The sequence below is a fragment of the Pteropus medius genome, unplaced genomic scaffold, assembly GCF_902729225.1.
Source record: "Pteropus medius unplaced genomic scaffold, Ma_sr-lr_union100, whole genome shotgun sequence".
NCBI classification, from domain to species: domain Eukaryota; kingdom Metazoa; phylum Chordata; class Mammalia; order Chiroptera; family Pteropodidae; genus Pteropus; species Pteropus medius.
The window spans coordinates 336,194-355,342 of record NW_024345872.1 but is presented as its reverse complement, the minus strand read 5'-3'; the positions used below and the strand labels follow the sequence as shown (position 1 = coordinate 355,342).

Below are 19,149 nucleotides of genomic sequence, written 5' to 3'. Positions count from 1 at the left end.
TATGTCATGAGGAGCTCATGAGGATTAAAAACACATCCCTACATCCTGGTGATTAATCCCCTCGATGTTGGCAGGCCTCTGCAAAGGGGCAGTTCCAAGGTTGGTTCCCTGGGCCTCAGCCTACTCAGAAAGACTCTCCTGCATTCTGCTGCTTCCTGTAGGTCCATTTGCTAAAATCATGACTGCTGAGTCACCGAAGCTCAATATACATCTAATACAGTAATACCTTAAGTACTAGAATTGGCTCAGGGCAACTGGGTTGCCTAAAGTGGGAGAGGGAAGGGGAGGCCCGCCAGAGGAAGTCACTGAACCACCTTTTCTGTTCTTAAGCGAATCTGTTTTTAACCAAATCTGTGCTTACTATGAGCTAACAAGGAGTCGGCAAAAGCCCAGTCTCCCTTCTTGAGATCCATGTATGACTGAGCTCAACTCTTTCAACAAAAGGTCTTCCTTCAGGAGCACCTGAACCTCCACCAACTGGTTGGGGGAGGTTTGGGGGGTGGGCAGCGTGGGAAGCATGTGATGTCCCCCACGCTAAACAATTCAGCACCGAGTCTGGCTACAGTGATGACATCTGGCCCTAGGGAACACCAGCAGGATCTGTATCTTCCCAAACCCAGGATGCTAACATATCCTGTTAAAAAACCACAGAATGCATTGACAAGAGCCCCTCCATAGACAGGTCCTGATGCAAGGATTCTCCAAACGCAACCAGCCAAAAAACAAATGAGCGAACAAACAAAAAGTAAAAAACAGAATGAAACAAAAACTCAGCTCTAGCTCATCCTTTCCTGAAGCTGCCTTTAAAAGAGAAAGAACATTTTGGGGCACTCAAGATTGAAATGGCATTTACTATCAACAATAAACTGAAATGGAACATATAATTCAAGTCATTTTTTTCTCAGGTTACTACTTCTGCTGATTAACTTCTGCGTTTACTTCTGACTAGGATATAGGTTCAACTGCAGCTCTCACAGGCGGAAATACCCAGGGTCCTGCCTAGTAATAGTTGTGGACATTTTAACCTTGTTCACTTTGGATTTGCTATTGCAGCAGCTATCCATCCCCCCTCAATGGAATCTAGCCCTTGGGTTGGTTAGTGCCCCACCTCCCACCACAGGCAGCCTCCTGGAGGGAGTGGCTGTTTGCTCTGAGTCATGGGACACCAGTGTGAAGAATCTGGTCGGTTCTATTTTGGCCATCATCTGGGAAATCCCTTGGCTCTTAACTTGCCGCTGGTATAGAAACAAGGCCTCGGTCCCCTTACGGTGGGGGCTATGCTAGAGACAAAAGGGGACCCCAGCATAAGCCTGGAGGTCCCTGGCAGTGGAGAAATGAAACACAGCCAATCTTAGCACTTCGATGCCAAAAGAACTACCGCTTGTTGTTCCTTTTCTCCTCAACCAGTTGTTGTTAAAGTACCAACAAGCGGAGTGAAAACTACTAACTACCATCTCCCCATGTAAGGCCACTGGGAGCAGGGAGAAAGAGCAAAGTGAAGGAGGACATATCCAGCCCTCGCCACTACACCCCAGGTTCCAGGAGACATCCTAAGAGGAAGAGCTGGGGAAGGAAGAGTTGTGGAAGAAAGGAACAGAGAGGAAGAAAAAAGAAACACACCAAACACTCTACTGCCCTCTCCCATGATTTCATTAAGAACTGTGTGTTCTCCAGGTCAAGTCAAGACTTGTTTCCTCAGGGAAAAAAAAAAAATTAAAATTAAAAAAAAAAAAAAAAGCACCTTCAGTCTATTTTCTTGGCTGGAAGCCGGAGCAAATCCAGCAGATATTTACACAAGGGCCCAATCATGTATGAGAACAGGATGACCAGCTTCCCGTGGGTCATGGTCATGAGAGTCTGGTGTCCCGAGGCCCAGATGCGATACCAGGGGCCGTAGAATGGGTCTGAGATGGCCGGACACAGCATGTTGTTCAAATTCACTTCGGTGACCTGCAGGGACAAGGGAGGTAGAGTGAGCGTTCACCATCCTTAGGCTTTCTCTGGCTTCTGCCAGTTCAGCCATCTCTACCTAATGGGGGACTAGACAAGTAGGGATTGACAAATCCCTACCTGTTCATAATGAGATTTCTCTCCCTTAGGTTTTATGAGTGCATCAAGCCTAGAACCCTCTGGAGGTGATGGGGAAGGTCGTCCAGTGGAAAAGCTTTTTGGTTTTGCTCTGTCTTGTCTTCTGGGTTGGGCCCAGAGTCTGCTGCTGTTCCTAAGCATCTACTATGTGCCTAGTCCCCAGAGAGGTGTTATGGGAGAAAAGAGCAGTCAGCAGCATGGTCCCTGCCTCCACATAACTGGCAACCAATCAAGTCGAGATGATCAGTTTTACCACGTCTGACCTCGGACCAGACAGTGCTCACAGGGTCTTCCCCACCAGGACATCTGCGGAGTATACAGAATGGGGGCTGAGTTTTCAGGAAAGATTTCATGAGGAAAGTGGCACCTGAATTGACTCATGAAGAATAGATGAGGGTCACAGCAAGGAATGGACTAAGCAAAGCCTTCCTTGTAGGAGGTGTGACTTGAGCCAGGCCCGGAGATGGGACTGAGCATGGTATATATGGTGACATGAGGACACTGACTCCTCTGGAATCAAGGAGACCCAGTAGATAGCAGTGAAAATAAGGGTGCGAAGGTCATACTGTTTCATCTCTACTGTGAAGGAAGCATGCACACTTTCAGCAAAGAGCTCAAACCACCCGCACCCCCCCAAGGTAAACCAGAGAAGAACAATACACCGGGGTGGGGAAGAGAAGGTGACTGCTTCCACAAAGGCACTGATGACATTGGTTACATGCCCTAGGCCTGCAAGGTCTCACAAGGCTCCACATGGCTAATGCTCCATTAATGGTACTAGTACACAAAACCAGACATGCCACTCCTGCCCTAAAGACGGCTACAGCACCTGCCTTCCAATGCCCTTCAAGCCCATTCATGTTAAAGACAAGTCCTCACCACCTGTTGGGGAGGTTGGGGGTTTTGTACCACGTCACAGAGGGGTGGAGAGCTCTCTGCCCTCGAGGATGTGCTGACTCACCCACAGCGATAGCAGAACCAAGACTTGAACTTGGGTGTCCTGACCCCCCAGCCACAGCCCTGAGCTCTTCCTATTCACTTTGCCACCAGTAGACACCCATGTACTCAGCGATCTTGGGCTCCGAATAACTCTACTACTGAGTCCAGCCATTAACCTCACTCCAGGCAGGTCTGAACACCCCAAAATGCCACTTCCCTCAACACAGCACTTCCACTGGCCACACAGCTCAGGGCCTGGGAGTAGGCCCAGAATGGACCTGAGGTCAGAAGCCTACATAGACCCAGAGTGAGGGTTAGGGTCCTGCCTCCTCGTAGGGTCCACAGCAGACCGCTTTCCAGTTGTAGCTCACTGTTCCTAATCCAAGTGGCCATGAGTGAAAGGCATCCTTGCCTCCTCATGGATGAAAGAAACAGTCATTACTGAAGGATTCAGAAAACTCTTTAGCAAGGCCAAGGCTGTAGATCATAAATCAGCAATCCAGACACAACAATCTGACATCTTGGCCTTTGGCATCTTATATTTTCAAAGCAAAATGATACACCAGCACTAACCAGGATTATCAAAGATTAATGGAGAACTCCAAACAGAGGGGAGAGAAGGGGAGAGAACTAGACTTACCAGGCCCAGGATCTGCAAGATGCTGAAGTGATAAAAGAACATGAGGCCAGTTGAGAGAAGGGCCCACCGGAAACTGCTGAGGGGCTCTGGGGTGTAAGCACCTGGAGGAAAAGGGGAGACGGTGAGATAGCAGAGTTGGTGACCCACTTCTCGTCCTTCGCCCCATGAGGATGCAGGTGCTGAGGCCACAGTTGCTGCCTGCTGATTACCCCCCGTCGCTACTCAGTGACAGCTACCTAAGAGACTGCCCTACTAATTAGCTGGGTACTCCAATCAACCCCTTCCCAATCTCTGTTCTGCCGCGTAATGCTGGGGCCATTACGAAGAAAGGAGTTTTCTTTATTGTAATAGAAATAAAATAAGATGTGACTAAAATTTAACTGCAAAATAAAAACTGATTTTGCGTATGAAAGAAGAATGTAAAAATATATCTTAAATTTTTATACAATTACATGTTGAAATATTTAACATAGTTAAATAAGATACGTCATTAAAATTTATATTTTTAAAACAATAATACATGCTCATTAAAAGAAATTTATGAAATGCTAAAAAGTAGAAACAAAATGGAGGAAAAGAAGAAAAACATCCCCAGTACTCCATTACCCAAATGTAACCACTGCTAACTCATGGGTGTGTCTCCATGGTTCTTGTCTCTATGCCTTAAGAGTCTCTTTTCTTCCTTTTTAAATTACTAATTGGGGTTTTACTGTATATATAATTGTATATCCTTCAATTCCTCATTTATTTTAATCATCCCCTCATGTTTCAGGAGAGAAATGTCATTGAGGAAGTATGGCATGGTGGTTGAGAATGTTAACTTTGATGCCAGATTTGGTTTCCAATCTGCATTCTACCACTTACTGGCTGTGTGACCCTGGAAATGGTGTTTAAAGTCCCTGAATCTCAGGTGGCTTGTTTTTAGAGAGGAGTTATCTCCATTATAGTAGTCCTACCTACTTCTTAACGTTGTTGTGAGGGGTAAAGGACATAATATATTGAGAGCTCTTAGAATAGGATCTGGTACAATGTAAGTGTGCAGCGCATGCTAGATATCATTACAAAACTATTATTATTCAAATAACTAAAGAATGCGCCACATCAAATGACTGTGCCATTCCCCAACTGTTAGATAACTCCCTCCTCCTGGAACAGCGAAAATGATATTTTTCTCTCTCTCGTCAATAAGAACCACCATCCTAGTAGGCTTAGATGCATTCCAGAGCTTGCAGAGCAGGAATATGGCGTATAGGATGTTGTGGGTATCGCTCTGAATGGAGACTTGGAGCGGGGTGCTCCAGAATGAAAGGAACCTGGAATCTCCACCCAAAGCAAGTATGTGGCAACATTACATCCTAGATTATTTTCCCAAGGCAGTTTTTTCACTGATTCATCCATTCATTCACCAGTTATTAGGCACCTATTATATTCTAAGCCTTGTGCCAAGATTTGAAGATAAGAATATAATGAAGACAGGCTCTCTGCAGTCTCAGACTCACAGTCTGGCGTGTGACGAACACAAACCAGTTAACAATTAGAAACCAGTATGATGGGTGTGATGACCAAGGTCTGTGCCGCTTATGATGGGAGAACAGACCTCAGCTTAGGGGAGAAGGTGTAGGAACAGGACTGCTTCTTCATAGTGGGGACAAGGACTTCTGAAGGACAAATCAGACTTAAGAAAGGGCCTAGGCACGCCAGAGCACCAGCCTGAACTTAGGCAGACATGAGTGGGAGCGAGGCGATTCAGAGAATGATGGTAAGATTTGGGGCCACAAAGGAGGGTGTGACGAGGTAGTTAGCCGAAATAAGACTGAAGAGGTTGGCAGAGCTGGTCCACTCGTAGCTAGGCCACATAGCACCTTAGGGGCCAGGCTGAGGGCTTTGGCTTCCATCCTGTGCTGCAGGGTCATGAATCCAAACGCCTCAAGTTTCAGGCAGGTAACTGAGAGCAGGGAGTGACCAGGGACAAAGACACATTAGGGATGCTGGAGATTAGCCAACTGGAAAGTCCATGCCCTTTCTGAAGAAGGCAACCACCACTCAGCTTCATCCAATCATTGCCCCGTAGGGATGTGGGCCCAGAGTTGCTAGTTGTTTTCACTTTTGCAAGAGAAGCCAGAAATATGAATTTTTATATGGAATTTCCTGATTTTTAAATGTTGGCAAATAATTCAAAATGTTTTAAGAATGCTCAACAGACCAAACAAAACATGTCTTCTTGGATGGATTTCAGCCCACGGGTGGCCAGCTTTGAGCTCTGCTGCAGAGCCACAGAAAGCAGTAGAAGGTTTGAAGGAGAAAAGTGATGTGATCAGATGTGTGCTTGAGAAAAATCATACTGGCCCACCAGTGTATGGGGGATGGACCGGAGCAGTGGGAGCTGAGGCAAGGAGACTGCTTCAGAAACCCAAAGAGGGAAGAGGATGGATGGCCTTTGAAGGTAATAGCAGTGGAGCTGGAAAAAGTGGAGGAAAAATCACCAGGACGTGGTAGAAGATTGGATGTTAGGGGAAAGGGCGAGGAAGACTCCCAGGGTTCTAGCTTGGGCATCACTGGGTTGATAGTGCCAATTAACAGACGATGAGGCCAATTTTAGATGTTGAAATTGAGGTGTCTGTGGAATCGCCAAGTGGAAATGCCTCTCATGTGGCTGGATGCATTCTGCAAAATATGGTGTGATGGGCACTAGAGCCCGGCAGACGTAGATTTTCAAATGCTGGCTCTTGTCACTTATTAACTCCAGGGCCTTGAGTAAGCCTCAGTAATTCGAGCTCGGGTCACTCGTCTATAAAGTGAGATGCTGCTGTCTACTTCACAAAGGCCGTTGGATAGATGAGCTAATTTAAGTAATTATTATAGTGCCATATCCGGAATTTAACAAATGCTAATTATTTTTATTATTACAGGCACACCTCGGAGATATTGCAGGTTCAGTTCCAGACCACCGCAGTAAAGAGAGTCGCACAACTGTTTTGGTTTCCCGGTGCATATGAAAGTTACATTTACATTATACTGTGGTCTACTAAGTGTGCATTATATATAAAGAGATAACATTCACACCTTAATTTAAAAACATTTTACTGCTAAAAAATGCTAACCATCATCTGAGCCTTGAGTGAGTTATCATTTTGCTGGTGGAGGGTCTTGCCTCAATGTCGTTGAAAACGCAATATCTGAGAAGCAAAATAAAGTGAGGTATGCTTGTATATGAGTCGCGAACTCAGTGAAGAGGATGGAACTGAACATCCAGATATAGGAGTCATCAGCACATAATAGTAACCAAAGTTATAAGAGCATATGTAGAGCGAAAGAGGAAGAAGGCTGGAGGCAGAACACCAAGAAACACCATGGGGTGCGGTGGGGATGGGGGTGGAGTGTGGAGGGGAAAAGAAGAGTGCCATGGGGTGACTGAAGCCAAGTGGATCTTCTGGGGGAGCAGCTCAGCCTTGCTCCCCGAACAAGAGGCAGGCTCACAGTATATCTGAGTCAGAAGGCCCTTTGAGGGCATCAGAATCATCCCTCCATTTTATATACGGAGAAACGAAGGCTGGGAGACGAGCAGTGCCACAGCCAAAGATACAACAGCAGAGCACCAGGCTCTCAAACACTGCCAGGGGACTCATTGTTCAATGCACCTTTTGCCACTTGCCTAGATTGCCATCACACCAAGTTGTACTGTCTCCTTCCTCGTCTGTCTACCTGTCTAGATCAGAGCGCCTAGGGGTCGATAACCATGTGGAACTCATTTCTGTGTTCACTGAGCTATACGCTTACACTTTGTGCACATTTCTGTCTGCTGAAGGACTGAGAACTGGGCACCGTGCTATCACCCTGGCTGCTGGGGATGTAAAGGGGAAGAAGAGCTGACCTTGAGGACCGACAGGTGCTGAAGCTGCATTTCGTGCCAGTCCTCAAGCCTTCAGACATTTTCCCCAGGTGTCCCTTCCCTCCAGCCTCTGCTTGGCTCCCCCTAGTACGGCTGGAGAGTAGTGACAGGCCCCGTGGGCCAGGTGGTGGCAGCAGGAAAGGGATAGAGGAGGAAGTATCCTCAGCTAGGAGGCAGCTTAGCCACAGACCTGAGGAAAGCTGGGACAAGGCCTCAACCACTGGGCAGCCCTGCTCTCATTGTGCTCCTCTCTGCCCTGCCCTGTGATATGGAGGAAAAAGAATACTCAGATACTGCCAGGGGTCACGTTTCTCAGTGCTCTCACTACCAACTCGCCCAAACCCCCATTTTTGTACCATTCCATCTGTGTGGCATCATACATCCTACTCCAGACTCTTAGTTCCCTGAGGGAGGTGTTGTTCCTGAATTACCTCTTCACTTCTAGTACCCGGTACGCAGTAGGCACTCAAAAAGTTATTGCTGCATGGGTAAATGAAGGGCACGGACTTTCTGAAGAATCATAAAACTATAACCCTTTGGCTCAACAATCCTACATGGAGGACTACCATCAAATACCTAAAAAAACCAACAATCCCCCCTTATTTGCACAAAGATAATTTATACCTGTACTGCCTAAAATATTGAGAAATGGAAACAAACCAAACGCGGAGATAAGTAAATTCTGGAACTTCGATGTTGTGCAACAGTCCACGGCAATTCAAATGATAACCAGACAAACTAAGTCCCTGGCTAGTAATGGCAAGTGTAAAAGAATACCAAACAGTATGACGTTGATGGAAAATACAGCTTAGTGGTTTAAAACAAAGGCTTTGGGTCAGACAGCCTTGAGTTTAAATACAGCCTCTGCCACTGACTATAGGGGTGACCATGTGTTGCCCCTCTAAGCTCGTTTTCCCATATGTAGACTGGAGGTAACATCTATTTCTTGGGGTTGCTGAATGGAATAAGATATGGAAAAGTAAATACAGCAGCTAGCTTGGCACACAGATGGCAGCTGCTCATTTTACCATGCCAACCACAGGCATCTTATAAAAGGCTAGAAAATAAAATCTTTTAAGAGGTGATCTTCTCTAGGAAGGGGACCTTGTGGTCTCCACTGTCTTTTTACTTTTATTGGTTCTTTTCATTGCAAAGATAATCAAAAATAAAGGGAAAAAAAAAAAGGACCCTGAGAATAGATGACCCAGTCTATATAGATATATGCAAATTATAGGTAAACGCACATCATTCTTTTCTCTATATACCTGCATGTGGCCCTTGGGATAATACCAGTGAAAAACCAGTTTTCTTCTAAAGGAAAATAGAAACTTAAGCACTTTCAGAAAAATTAAACATGTAAAACTTTTTTTCTACTTAAGGAAAAAAATGGACATTTTCTGCTAGCATCTTCTATCCCAGGAGGATAGAAGCATTTCAGCTCTAAAGGTGTGTGTGTGGCTGGGGGGGGAAGGCTAGATAATAACTTTTTCTGAAATCAATTTAAGCCAGAAAGAAGCTTTATGAGGGCTGGGAAGGAAGTCGATTGCGCCATCAGCAGCAAAGACCTATCCCCGGAGTGGCCTCCCAAGGGCCCTTTCTCTCTTAATTCCATCCAGGAAGGTCTTACACCAAGGAAATGAAACCGGGCACGGTGGCATCCCTTTCTCCAATCTTCCTCCTGCTACCTTCAATTCATTTACTTCTACATGTTACCCATTCATTCAATATTGACTGACAGCACTCTGGGCATCGTAGTGCATGCTAGGCAGTGGGGATAAGGAAGCAAAGATAGCTCCTGCCCTTGAGAATAACCCTGCAGCTTACGACTGAACAATGAATGAGATGGTGCAATAAGGTAAGCACAGTTAAATAATGGGGACACCAAGGAAAGGTAGCTGGAGAAGATAACAATTCAGGTGGGTTTTGAAAAACAAGGACTTGGGGTAAGAGCTTGATGGAAGGAAAGGACATTCTGTGCAGTGGGTACAGCCTGAGAAAAAGTGTGGAGGCATGAAACAGCATGCTGTTTGCATGTAATCACAAACAGTTCTGTATTCCTGGAGCATAAAGTAGGAGGGACACGTGTCAGGAGATGAAGCTGACGAGATAAAAGCGTGGGTTCGGGTCATGAAGTGCTTTGATTGCCATGCCAGGGAACTTAGCCTTTATCCTATACACAATGAGAAGCCATTAAGAGGCTTTAAACAGGGGAATGCAAGGTCAAGTTATGCTTCGACTACTACTGTGGCAGCAGTGTGGACGATGGATTGGAGAAGGACAAGATTGAAGATCGGTTCAGATTCTGCTGCAGAGATATAGATGACTTGGCAATGTGACATGAAGGAGACATTTAAGGTGGTGAGTCCCAGTTCTATGACTTCCGTAACTGAAAGGAGTTGACTGAGTAGAGAGACGAGTTCAGGTTGGAGCATGCTGACACTGAATGTCAATTATGATATCCAAGCAGACATCTCCAATAGGCTGTGGCTGCCTAGGTCTAGCATTCAGGAGAGGTAGGTGGCCTGGAAACAGAGCTTGGAGTATGGATAGGACCAAGGAGAAAGAGTCCACAGAATGAAATTAAGGAACCAAGGACAGAGCCCGGGAAACAGAAATAGTTGCCAAAAGGAAGATGATCTAGAAGAAGATAAGATTAAAGGATGCCACTAGCCACATGTGAAAATTTACATTGAAACTAATCACAATTAAAATGACAAGTTTCACTCCTCAGTCTCACCACATTTCAAGTGCTCAATAAACCACATATGGCTAGTGGGTACCATACTGGACAGTTCTGAGATAGAACATTCACGTCATCACATAAAATTACACTGGGGACACGCTTCTCTATGACGTCCAGTAAATGAAAGACAAATAATTTCCACTGGTTTTGGCAACATGCAGGCCACTGGTAATCTTTGCTATAACAATGTCAGGAAAGTAGTGATACAGGAGCTGGCTAATAAAAGATGAAGAAAAGTTTTCTCGGTGCACAAGGTCAGGAAGGGAATTCCAGGAAAAGAGAACAGGGTATGCAAATTTATAGAGGAATCTTTAGCCAAATTCCCAATATTTAAATTGCTTCTTTGAATGTCCCCTTCATCCTTTTGTTCTTACCCAACCTACTTCTCCCCAAGAGGAGCCTGCTTCATCTCTAGCCCTCCAAAGTAGTCACTGGTTTTTCTCCTTCGACCCATGCACGTATGGTAGGTGTCTTCTTTCTTTGCATTGCTGTTTCCAGACCACTGGTGCACCTTTCTCCCTGACACCTCATGACCACCATACTTTACCACCCACTACCCTTCCCTTTGACAGTTGTCTACAAACATATGGAACATGGTCCTCGATATTTCTTGAGGATATTAGTACCTGGCTTGGTACCACTCTCTCCAAAACCGTTCCTGTCACATTTCTTGATAATTTCAACATATGCCTAGATGAAGTTTCCAGTATCCTGGCCTCTCTGTTCTTTGACCTCTTCTCCTCCATGATGATGTCCTCTGTCACAACTCAGCCATTCATTCTCATGGTCATTCTCGAGACCTTATAGTTACAAATATCCGCAGCCCCTCCATAAATCAACCATTCCCTTTTTCTAGCTTACTCCCTCTGACCTCATCAGTACACTTCTTTGACTCCAGCAGAACCTGCGATCCATTGGTTCTGCCATGTTTTTGCTGTCTCTCATGGTTCCTTCTTTCTTCCTTAAGTTCCATGGCCCATCATTCTTATTTTCCCTGGCATACACCTTTGACTCCATTGAGCCTCTCACTGTTGCACTTATACTGAAAAAACTCCAGCCTTGGTTAAGTCCCAGTCTTCTCCTCCTTGCTTGCACCTACACAGATGAATGTGGCTGAAGAAAAACAACAATGCTGACTGTTCTCACTTCGAATTCATGATCACAAACCTCAAGGGCATCCTTCATGTTGCCAGGCAATCATACTACACTTTCTCAGCCCATTTATTCTCTCACACTGCAATTTAATATTTTCTCCTCTCTTTTAAGATCTTCGATACTTTTCCCCCATCCTCAATCTCAGATGATGACCTTGCTTCCTATTTCTTGAGAAAAAAGGAATCAGACAAAATTTTCCACAAGTTCTCATGATCCTATCAAACCACCTATCTGCATCAGGGCCCAATGCGCTCTGCCTTCCCGCTGTTATCATGAATGAACAGCCCAAGATCCTAGCAAAGGCCAGCCTTCTCATTTGTATCCACATCTTATCCCCTCTCACCTACTCAATGTCACTCCAGCGACTTTCCTTTCTCTTACATCAACAATATTTTCCTCTCTACTAGATTATTCCCATTACCATATAAACTAAACATACTGTCAGAGCTCCCACTCTAAGACAAATAAATACTTGACCTCACTTCTACCTGCAACCGCCTCATTCCTCTGCTCCCCTTTTATAGCAAACCCCTTGAGAGAATTACCTATACCTGTATTGTCCAATATGGTAGCTACTGGTCACATGTAGCTATTGAGCACTTGAGATGTGGTCAGTTTGAATTGAGAGGTACTGTTACTGTAAAATACACACCGGATTTCAAAGAATGTAAAATATCCTGCTAATGATTTTATATTAATTATATTGGAATAATAATGTTTTGGACATATTGGATTGAATAAGACATAAGATACATCTTGAGTGTCATTTTGCCACATTTCTTTTTTACTATCTTTTTTTTTTTTTTTTTTTTGTTCTGTATTTGCCAGAACGTTTAAAATTACATGTATGGCTCACATGTTTTTATTGGACTGCACTTGTCTATGCTCCCTGTCTACAATTCCTCTCTTCTCAATTCTCTTAACCTGCTCTAATCAGGCTCCCATCCAGGTCACAAATAACCTTTTCATTGCTAAATCCGATGGTCAATTCTTAGGCCTCATCTAATCCTTTCATTCTTGAAACATTCTTCACTTGGCTTCAGGGATGCTACTCTCTCTTAGTTCTTCTGCTTCATAGCCTGCTTCTTCTTGGTCTCCTTTACTTGTTCCTCCCCTTCTCCCAGCCTTCCTTTTCTCAATAAATGGCCATCCATCTAAGTTACTCCAAAGTCTCCGAGTCATCCTTGACCCCTCTCTTTCTCTCACACCCCATGTCTGACCCATCAGCATATCCCGTTGGCTGTACCTTCAGTATGTATCCAGAATCCAATGACTTTTCTCTGCCTCTACTGTTATTACCTTACCCAATTCTCTATCATCTACTCCCTGGATTATGACAAATATTACTTATAGGTTACCCTAATTTCTATCCTTGTCCCCCTACAAGTCTAAGTTCAGCAAGAAACCGGGTGATCCCTTGAAAAATTAATTTGGATCATGTCAGTCCACTGCCCAATACCTTCCAATGGCCACCCATCTCCCTAAGGACAAAATATCTAGTCCTTACAATGGTCTATGAGACCCTATATATAATCTGTCCCTTTATCTGTATCATCTTTATGACTTCATCTCCTACTACTTTTCCCTTCCTTCACGTGGTTCTAGATACTCTGACCTACTCGCTCTTGCTGGAATATTCTAGAAACGCTCCTGTCTCAAGGCCCTTACGTTTGGTATTTCCTCGGTTTGGCATATCCTTCCCCCGGATATCCAATGGTTCACTCCCTTGCCTGCAAACCTTTCCTCAAATGTCACATTCTGGGTGAACTCTACCCTTTATATGAAACCACCTCATTTAAAGTTGCAGCCCTCTTCACTCATTCAGCACCTCGATGCCTCTTACTCTGCTTTTGTTCTTCCTCTATTTCATTTGACATCATCTGACCTACTATATATTTTACTTACTTCTTTACTGTCTCCTCCCGCAAGAATGTAAGCTCAATGAAAGCAAGGATGTGTCTGTCTTGTCCACTGCTTTACCCCAGCAACTAGAACAGTGCCTGACACAAAGGGGTTCGATAATTATTTGCTGAAAGAATGAAGCAAGCGGCCCAATATGTTCAAAAACTTTATATAGTTCAGTATCATTGAACTATCATGTGGGAAAGAGGGATAAACAGGAGATGAAAGCCAGTTCACGAAGAATTTACACTAGATATTTTGCACTTTACAGATCACCTTGAGATCTTATTAAAAGGTGGGTTCTGATGCAGTAGGTCTGGGGTGGGGCCTGATAATCTGCATTTCTAACTAGCTCCCAGGTGCTTGTGGTCCTCAGACCATACTTCGTATAGCAAGGAACAGAGCTCACAGTCTGGCTGTTGACTGAAATAGGGAGAGACCAGAGGCAGGGAGACCAGTGTTGAGGCTATTGCAATAGACCAGATCAGGGATGATCTGATCTGAACATAAATACGAGTAGTGGAAATACATTTGAGAAATGATCAGGAGGTCAAATTGATAGGATTTGGTCACTGACCGGATGTGGCAGGGGTGGCAAGGGAGAAGAGTGAAGGGCCAATGACTATCCTTTAGATTTCTGGCCTGGGTAATGAATAGATGGTGCTTACACTCAATGGTTTGGAGAACAATGGAGAAGGTGCAGGTTTGGGGACAGGAAAGAGAATGGCAAGTTTTTAGTTTCCAACAACAATGGCATCCCATCTTTGGAGCTCTCTAAATGAGACACCTCCATTTCTAGAGTTTACAAGTCTTAGTTGCCCAGAATATATATCTCTAGGTGACACAACCCCAAAATGATCATGGATATACGAATTTCCATTTTTCCCAGTCATTGAGTGAAAGCCCAAGTCAGGTTTCCCGTCATACAGGCATGTGACTAAATGAACCGTCAGTTTAATGTACAAGGAATGGAGGCTATCCAGAGTTGGTGTCCACGTGTAAGGTCCAACTTGCCGACCTCCTATCTTGAGGGGCTAGAGGGCTCACTCATGCAAGGCTTCACCCTCCAAGTGTGTAGTAGGGGCTGACAGAGCCACCCAGCCTGTGGCTAAGGCAACTTAAAGACCCACCTTCATCCATGAGGATCAGAGAGCCAGCCTTTTGCCAATAGCACACAAAGTGAGGGCTCTGGGCCATCGAAGAACTCATCAGGTGGACCTGGACTAGCAGAATGAGCAGTAGAGTCCAGAAACTAGGGCCCTAACTTCTACTCTAACCAAGTTTCTGTCTGACCATCTGAATGGATTAAAATCTCTCTAAGCATCAGTGTTCCTCTCACAGGGGAGTCCCAGGCACTCCCTACCTACCTTGCAGGAGCACTATAGGAATAGAAAAGCTAAAGGACCATGGAGATAATCTAGAGAAAAGTGCTATGTGAACATAACATACCATTGTGCCTCACACACTTCTGCAGTTAGTATTAGCTGGGTCTCTGGTGAGCTTTCAGAGAGGGGGCCTATCTCCTGGATCATTTGAGACAATGAAGCTTAACCTTCAGTCTGTATCAGAATCCTCTAAGGGAATGGCTCTCAAACTTGAGCTGGCATCAGAATCCCCTCAAAGGCTTGTTAAAAGGCAGCTTGCCGGGCCCCACCCCAGAGTTTCTGATTCCTTAGGCCTGGGGCAAGGCCTAGAATCAGAAATCTGAGAATTTATATTTCTAACAGGCTCTCTCATTGAGCTGCTACTGCTGCTGGTCCAGGGATACATTTTGAGAACCCCTGTCCTTGAGAACATGTGAGAAATGTATATTCCTGGGCCCTGTCCCCAGAGATCTGAATCCAGGAGATCTGGGTGGGCCCTGGAATTTTCATGTTAGTAACAAGCACCTCAGGTGATTCCGATGCTAGGTTCTCTAATAACACAGAAGAAACACTGAGTTAAGGGGAAATCCTGGAGTTGGAAGAGGTACCAAGAGGTCTGGGGACAGCTACCAGTAGAGAGTCCACTAACCAGGTATGAGGAGCAGTGTGCATCTCCTGGAAACTGATAAAATTAAGGCAGGGAATACTTAATATTCTGCTCCCACAAAGTGTTCCTGAGCCCTAAGTTACTTCTTCCTCAGCAGGGAGGTCTTCAGAAACTCACCTAACCGCCCTCTTGCACAGGCCTCTTGCACAAGGCTCAGGCCTTGCCAGATTCTTCAAATTTCCCAGCTTCCGCTCACCCACTAACCCCTTGGGAGCCTTCAGAATCTACCTGAGTCCTTTATCCTCTCCCCTGCCGCTCACCTGACCGGCAAAATGAAACCGGGAAGCCAGTGAAAAGGAACATTTCCAGCATCTTGACACTAGCCAGACAGGAGGGACAATGGCTTAATGGGGGTGGGGAGAGAGCAGGCAGCACAAGCTGGAACTGGAGTTAGTATGACCTTGGAGCCAGTTTTCAAGCCTTCATTGGCCAAAGTGCCCTGGCTTTAACTGTCCTAGAAAGCTAGCACAGGGGCTGTATCCCAACCCTTACGCTCTAGGAGACAAGCTTAAAGCCCACTCGAGAGAGAAGTAGCTTGCCGGGATGAAACGATATTGAGGTTCTTACACCCCAGTTTCCAGAAATGTCCCCAAAGATCATCTGATTTCCCTGTACTTCAAAACAACCTTCTTACCCAGTGTCGAGCCTGAGAGGCCACTGCTTCCCAATTCTGAAGCCGGAGCTCCCTCTAGTGAAACAGAAAGGAGTTCCCAGGTAGCCTGGAGGTAGGGCTTTTCACCTTCCTCCCATCAGACAGGGACCCCTCTGGCAGTGTGGGGACACTGACAAATCCCTTCTCGAACAATATTTTTGAAACGCATGAAATAAACGGCAAAGGGTTATAAAATAAGCCAATGATATTAAAAGTTATCAAAATATGTAAACAGATTTGAAATATAGTCCTTCTGTGGTTCTTTATTAATGCATTTAATAATAAGCTCTAGCGGCAAGTCTAATTACTACCATTATTTCAAAGCAGTGATGAGCTAAACAGCATTCTGAGCTGTCTGCAACTACTGTAACGTGATAGGAAGCCATCTGTGATTGCTACTGACAACAAAGACGCAGGTGTGTGCTCATTGCCTACATTCATGTGCTACATCTCTTCTAGAGGCTGGTAAAAAAAAAAAAGATGTGATTTTATTTTTCCCTATCCAAGTTAATGGACCCTTAATTCCTATTTGCGGACTCCAGACTAAGAACCCCTGCCTATTTTTTAAAAAGTTTTTAAAAAGAAGCCCTGCCTAAATAAAAAAAGAACAAAGCGAAAAACAACAAAACTCCCCACAGTCATAAAGGGTTGTGTTACCAGCTCTACAGGTCCTAAAGCTGTGCAGGCACTCTCCTCTACCCAGACCATGGCTGACTTCCCTCCAAACCTGGCTGAACCATCAACAAATCCTTCTATATCTGCCACCTGTGCAGAGCGCAGCCCTTCCACTTCCTAACTCTAAGGAAACCTGGCTCTCCCCTGAGAACACTGCTTCTCCCTCTGGCTGCTCTGAGAAGAGGCTATTCTTTCTCTTCCTTCTACTCTCATAGCAACCTGTTTTTGGAGGGAAGGGGAGCTGAAAATTCATCTAGCCATTTGTTATTACTTCTAAATGTTTGCTTTTCTCTACTTCTTTCAAGCTTAGGTTTCTCTTCCTCATCACTGCCACCCGTTGTCCTCCAGGTCACTATCAGGTTCGTCCCAGATCAGCATCATTTGGCTTCCAGTCTTCCTTTTCCCATTAGGCCTTCTCCTGCCAGCATTCTGGGTGACTTCAACATCCATGCGGGCACCACTTCCAATACCCTCAACCCATGGCCTCTTGAACCTCCTCATCTCTACAGATCTGCAACCTCTATTCCACCTCCCTACCCACAACCAGCTTCAGTCAGCACTCACAACTGCCCTGCATCGGTTAGGATCATCTGACCACAGACTCCCAGAGTTTTAGCTTTAAAATCCTCATTCCTACTGTGCACATGCCCGCAGACTTCCCTGTGACCTCTGACCTCTTGATGCTCCTTACCTCCCCCCATGGATTTCCTTCTAGCTCTTTAGCTCTCTCCTAGCTTCACTTCTTTCCATACAAGCTTGGACCCCGTGACTAACAATTTGAACTCTTGCACTAGCACGCTCAACCTCCTGGTGGGCAGTGGGCACTCTTCATCCCTCCCACCCCACACTTCTACTTCCCCCCTCACTAGTTTATCCTCAAGGGGTGGGCTGCTAAAAGTGAGAACCTAACAAGCTGCTCAGACTACATTTTATTACATTAGTAGGTAGAATCATGGTACATTAGCAAGCAGACACCATGCATAATAATAGCAAATTTATATAGTGTGAACTAAGTGACAGACACTATTAGAAGCACTTTGCATACATGAATACATTTAATTCTCATTCGACCCTTGCAAGAAGTACTATTATTCTTATCTTACAGATGAGGAACTTGAAGCACAAAGAAGTTAAGGAACTTGGCCAAGATCGCACGGCTAGTCAATGACAGAACCAGAATTTGAAACCAGGTAGTTTAACTTCATCATACACATCTCAGAAGAATCTGTCTCTGGGCAGCCAGGCCTGTTCACCTTCCTCTCTACTCTAACTTTTCAGTTCCTTTGGGTGGGAAATAAGTTCAGGCCCACTCTACAGATCTGGGCAACTTAGATTCTCAGGGTACAGAGCAGGAAGTTCACTTAGGTGTCAGACCAAAGTGGCAGACTCTAGTCAAAGCCTATCAGAAGAGCCCTGCCTGCATTTGGAGGTGCTGGGTGCCTGCTCAGCTAAGAATAAAGTAGCATTCTGTTTCCCATTCTGCTATTGTTTCTGGGTGACCTGCCCTTGGGCAGAAATCTAAAAGGAGGAAAGCGAGTGGCAGGATTACCAAAACTCTGTCCCGAATCCTTAACATCCCTCGCTTTCTGGATCTTCCACACCATTGACCCTATTCACGAAGCCCCAACCTCAAATGAATCCTTCCAACCAGATATTCTGCTCATTTACTCTGGCTGCTGACTCCTCCTGGAGAAAATGGGTGACTGTACAGACCAGTACTGGCAAAATGCACAGACATTTATTTCAGGTGGACCCTCTCAGTGCTAGTCACCAAACTTCTAGAGCTACACCATCCAATATATAGCCGACCATTGAGCAACACAGGGGTTAGGAACGCCAAGCCCCTGCACAGTAGAAAATTCGAGTGTAACTTTAGCCTCCCAGTCATCCCTTGGTATCTGTAAGGAATTGGTTCCAGGACCAATGTAGAAAACAGAATACGTGGATGCTCAAGTTCCTTATATAAAATGGTGTAGAACAATGCATACAGTCAGCCCTCCACATCTATGAATTCCCAATCATGGATTGAAAATACTTTGTTCATCCATGGTTGGTTGAATCTATGGATGTGAAACCCATGGATATGGAGGACCAATTGTATATTTATTGAAAAAAAAATCCCCATAAATGGACCTGCACATACCCACGTTGTTCAAGAGTCAATTGTAGTAGTTACTAAAGATATACAGCTATTTCAATTTCAGTTCAGTTTCATTAAACTTAAATGAGAAATTCCTCAGTCCTAGTTCCTCCGTTGTACTTAGCCACATTTCATCTGCTCAGAAGCCACATGTAGCTAGTGGCTCCCATATGAACAAAGCAGATGAATAAACTTCTGTCATCAGAGAATTCTATTGAACAGTACTGAAATAGTCTAGAATTATCTCCTCTCATTCCTGCAGCATTTACTCCTCATTATTACTCTTCTCAATCTA

At 44.9% G+C, this 19,149-nt stretch overlaps 1 protein-coding gene across 6 annotated transcripts in view; it reads right to left on the bottom strand.

The window, feature by feature from the left end:
- TMEM164 (transmembrane protein 164) overlaps positions 1 to 19,149 on the bottom strand; it is a 182,220-nt gene that overhangs the window by 13,285 nt on the left and 149,786 nt on the right. For 4 of the 6 annotated variants that reach the window (XM_039874738.1, XM_039874739.1, XM_039874740.1 and 1 more), the window contains exons 6-7: positions 3,668 to 3,768; positions 1,742 to 1,950 (exon numbers count right to left, since the gene is read on the bottom strand). In XM_039874738.1, coding sequence (XP_039730672.1) covers positions 1,744 to 1,950; positions 3,668 to 3,768 — 308 coding nt within the window. In that variant the 3' untranslated portion in view covers positions 1,742 to 1,743. Of the gene's footprint in view, positions 1 to 349; positions 1,951 to 3,667; positions 3,769 to 19,149 lie in introns of those variants that run through there. The other 2 variants (XM_039874741.1, XM_039874742.1) reach the window with 2 other exon arrangements.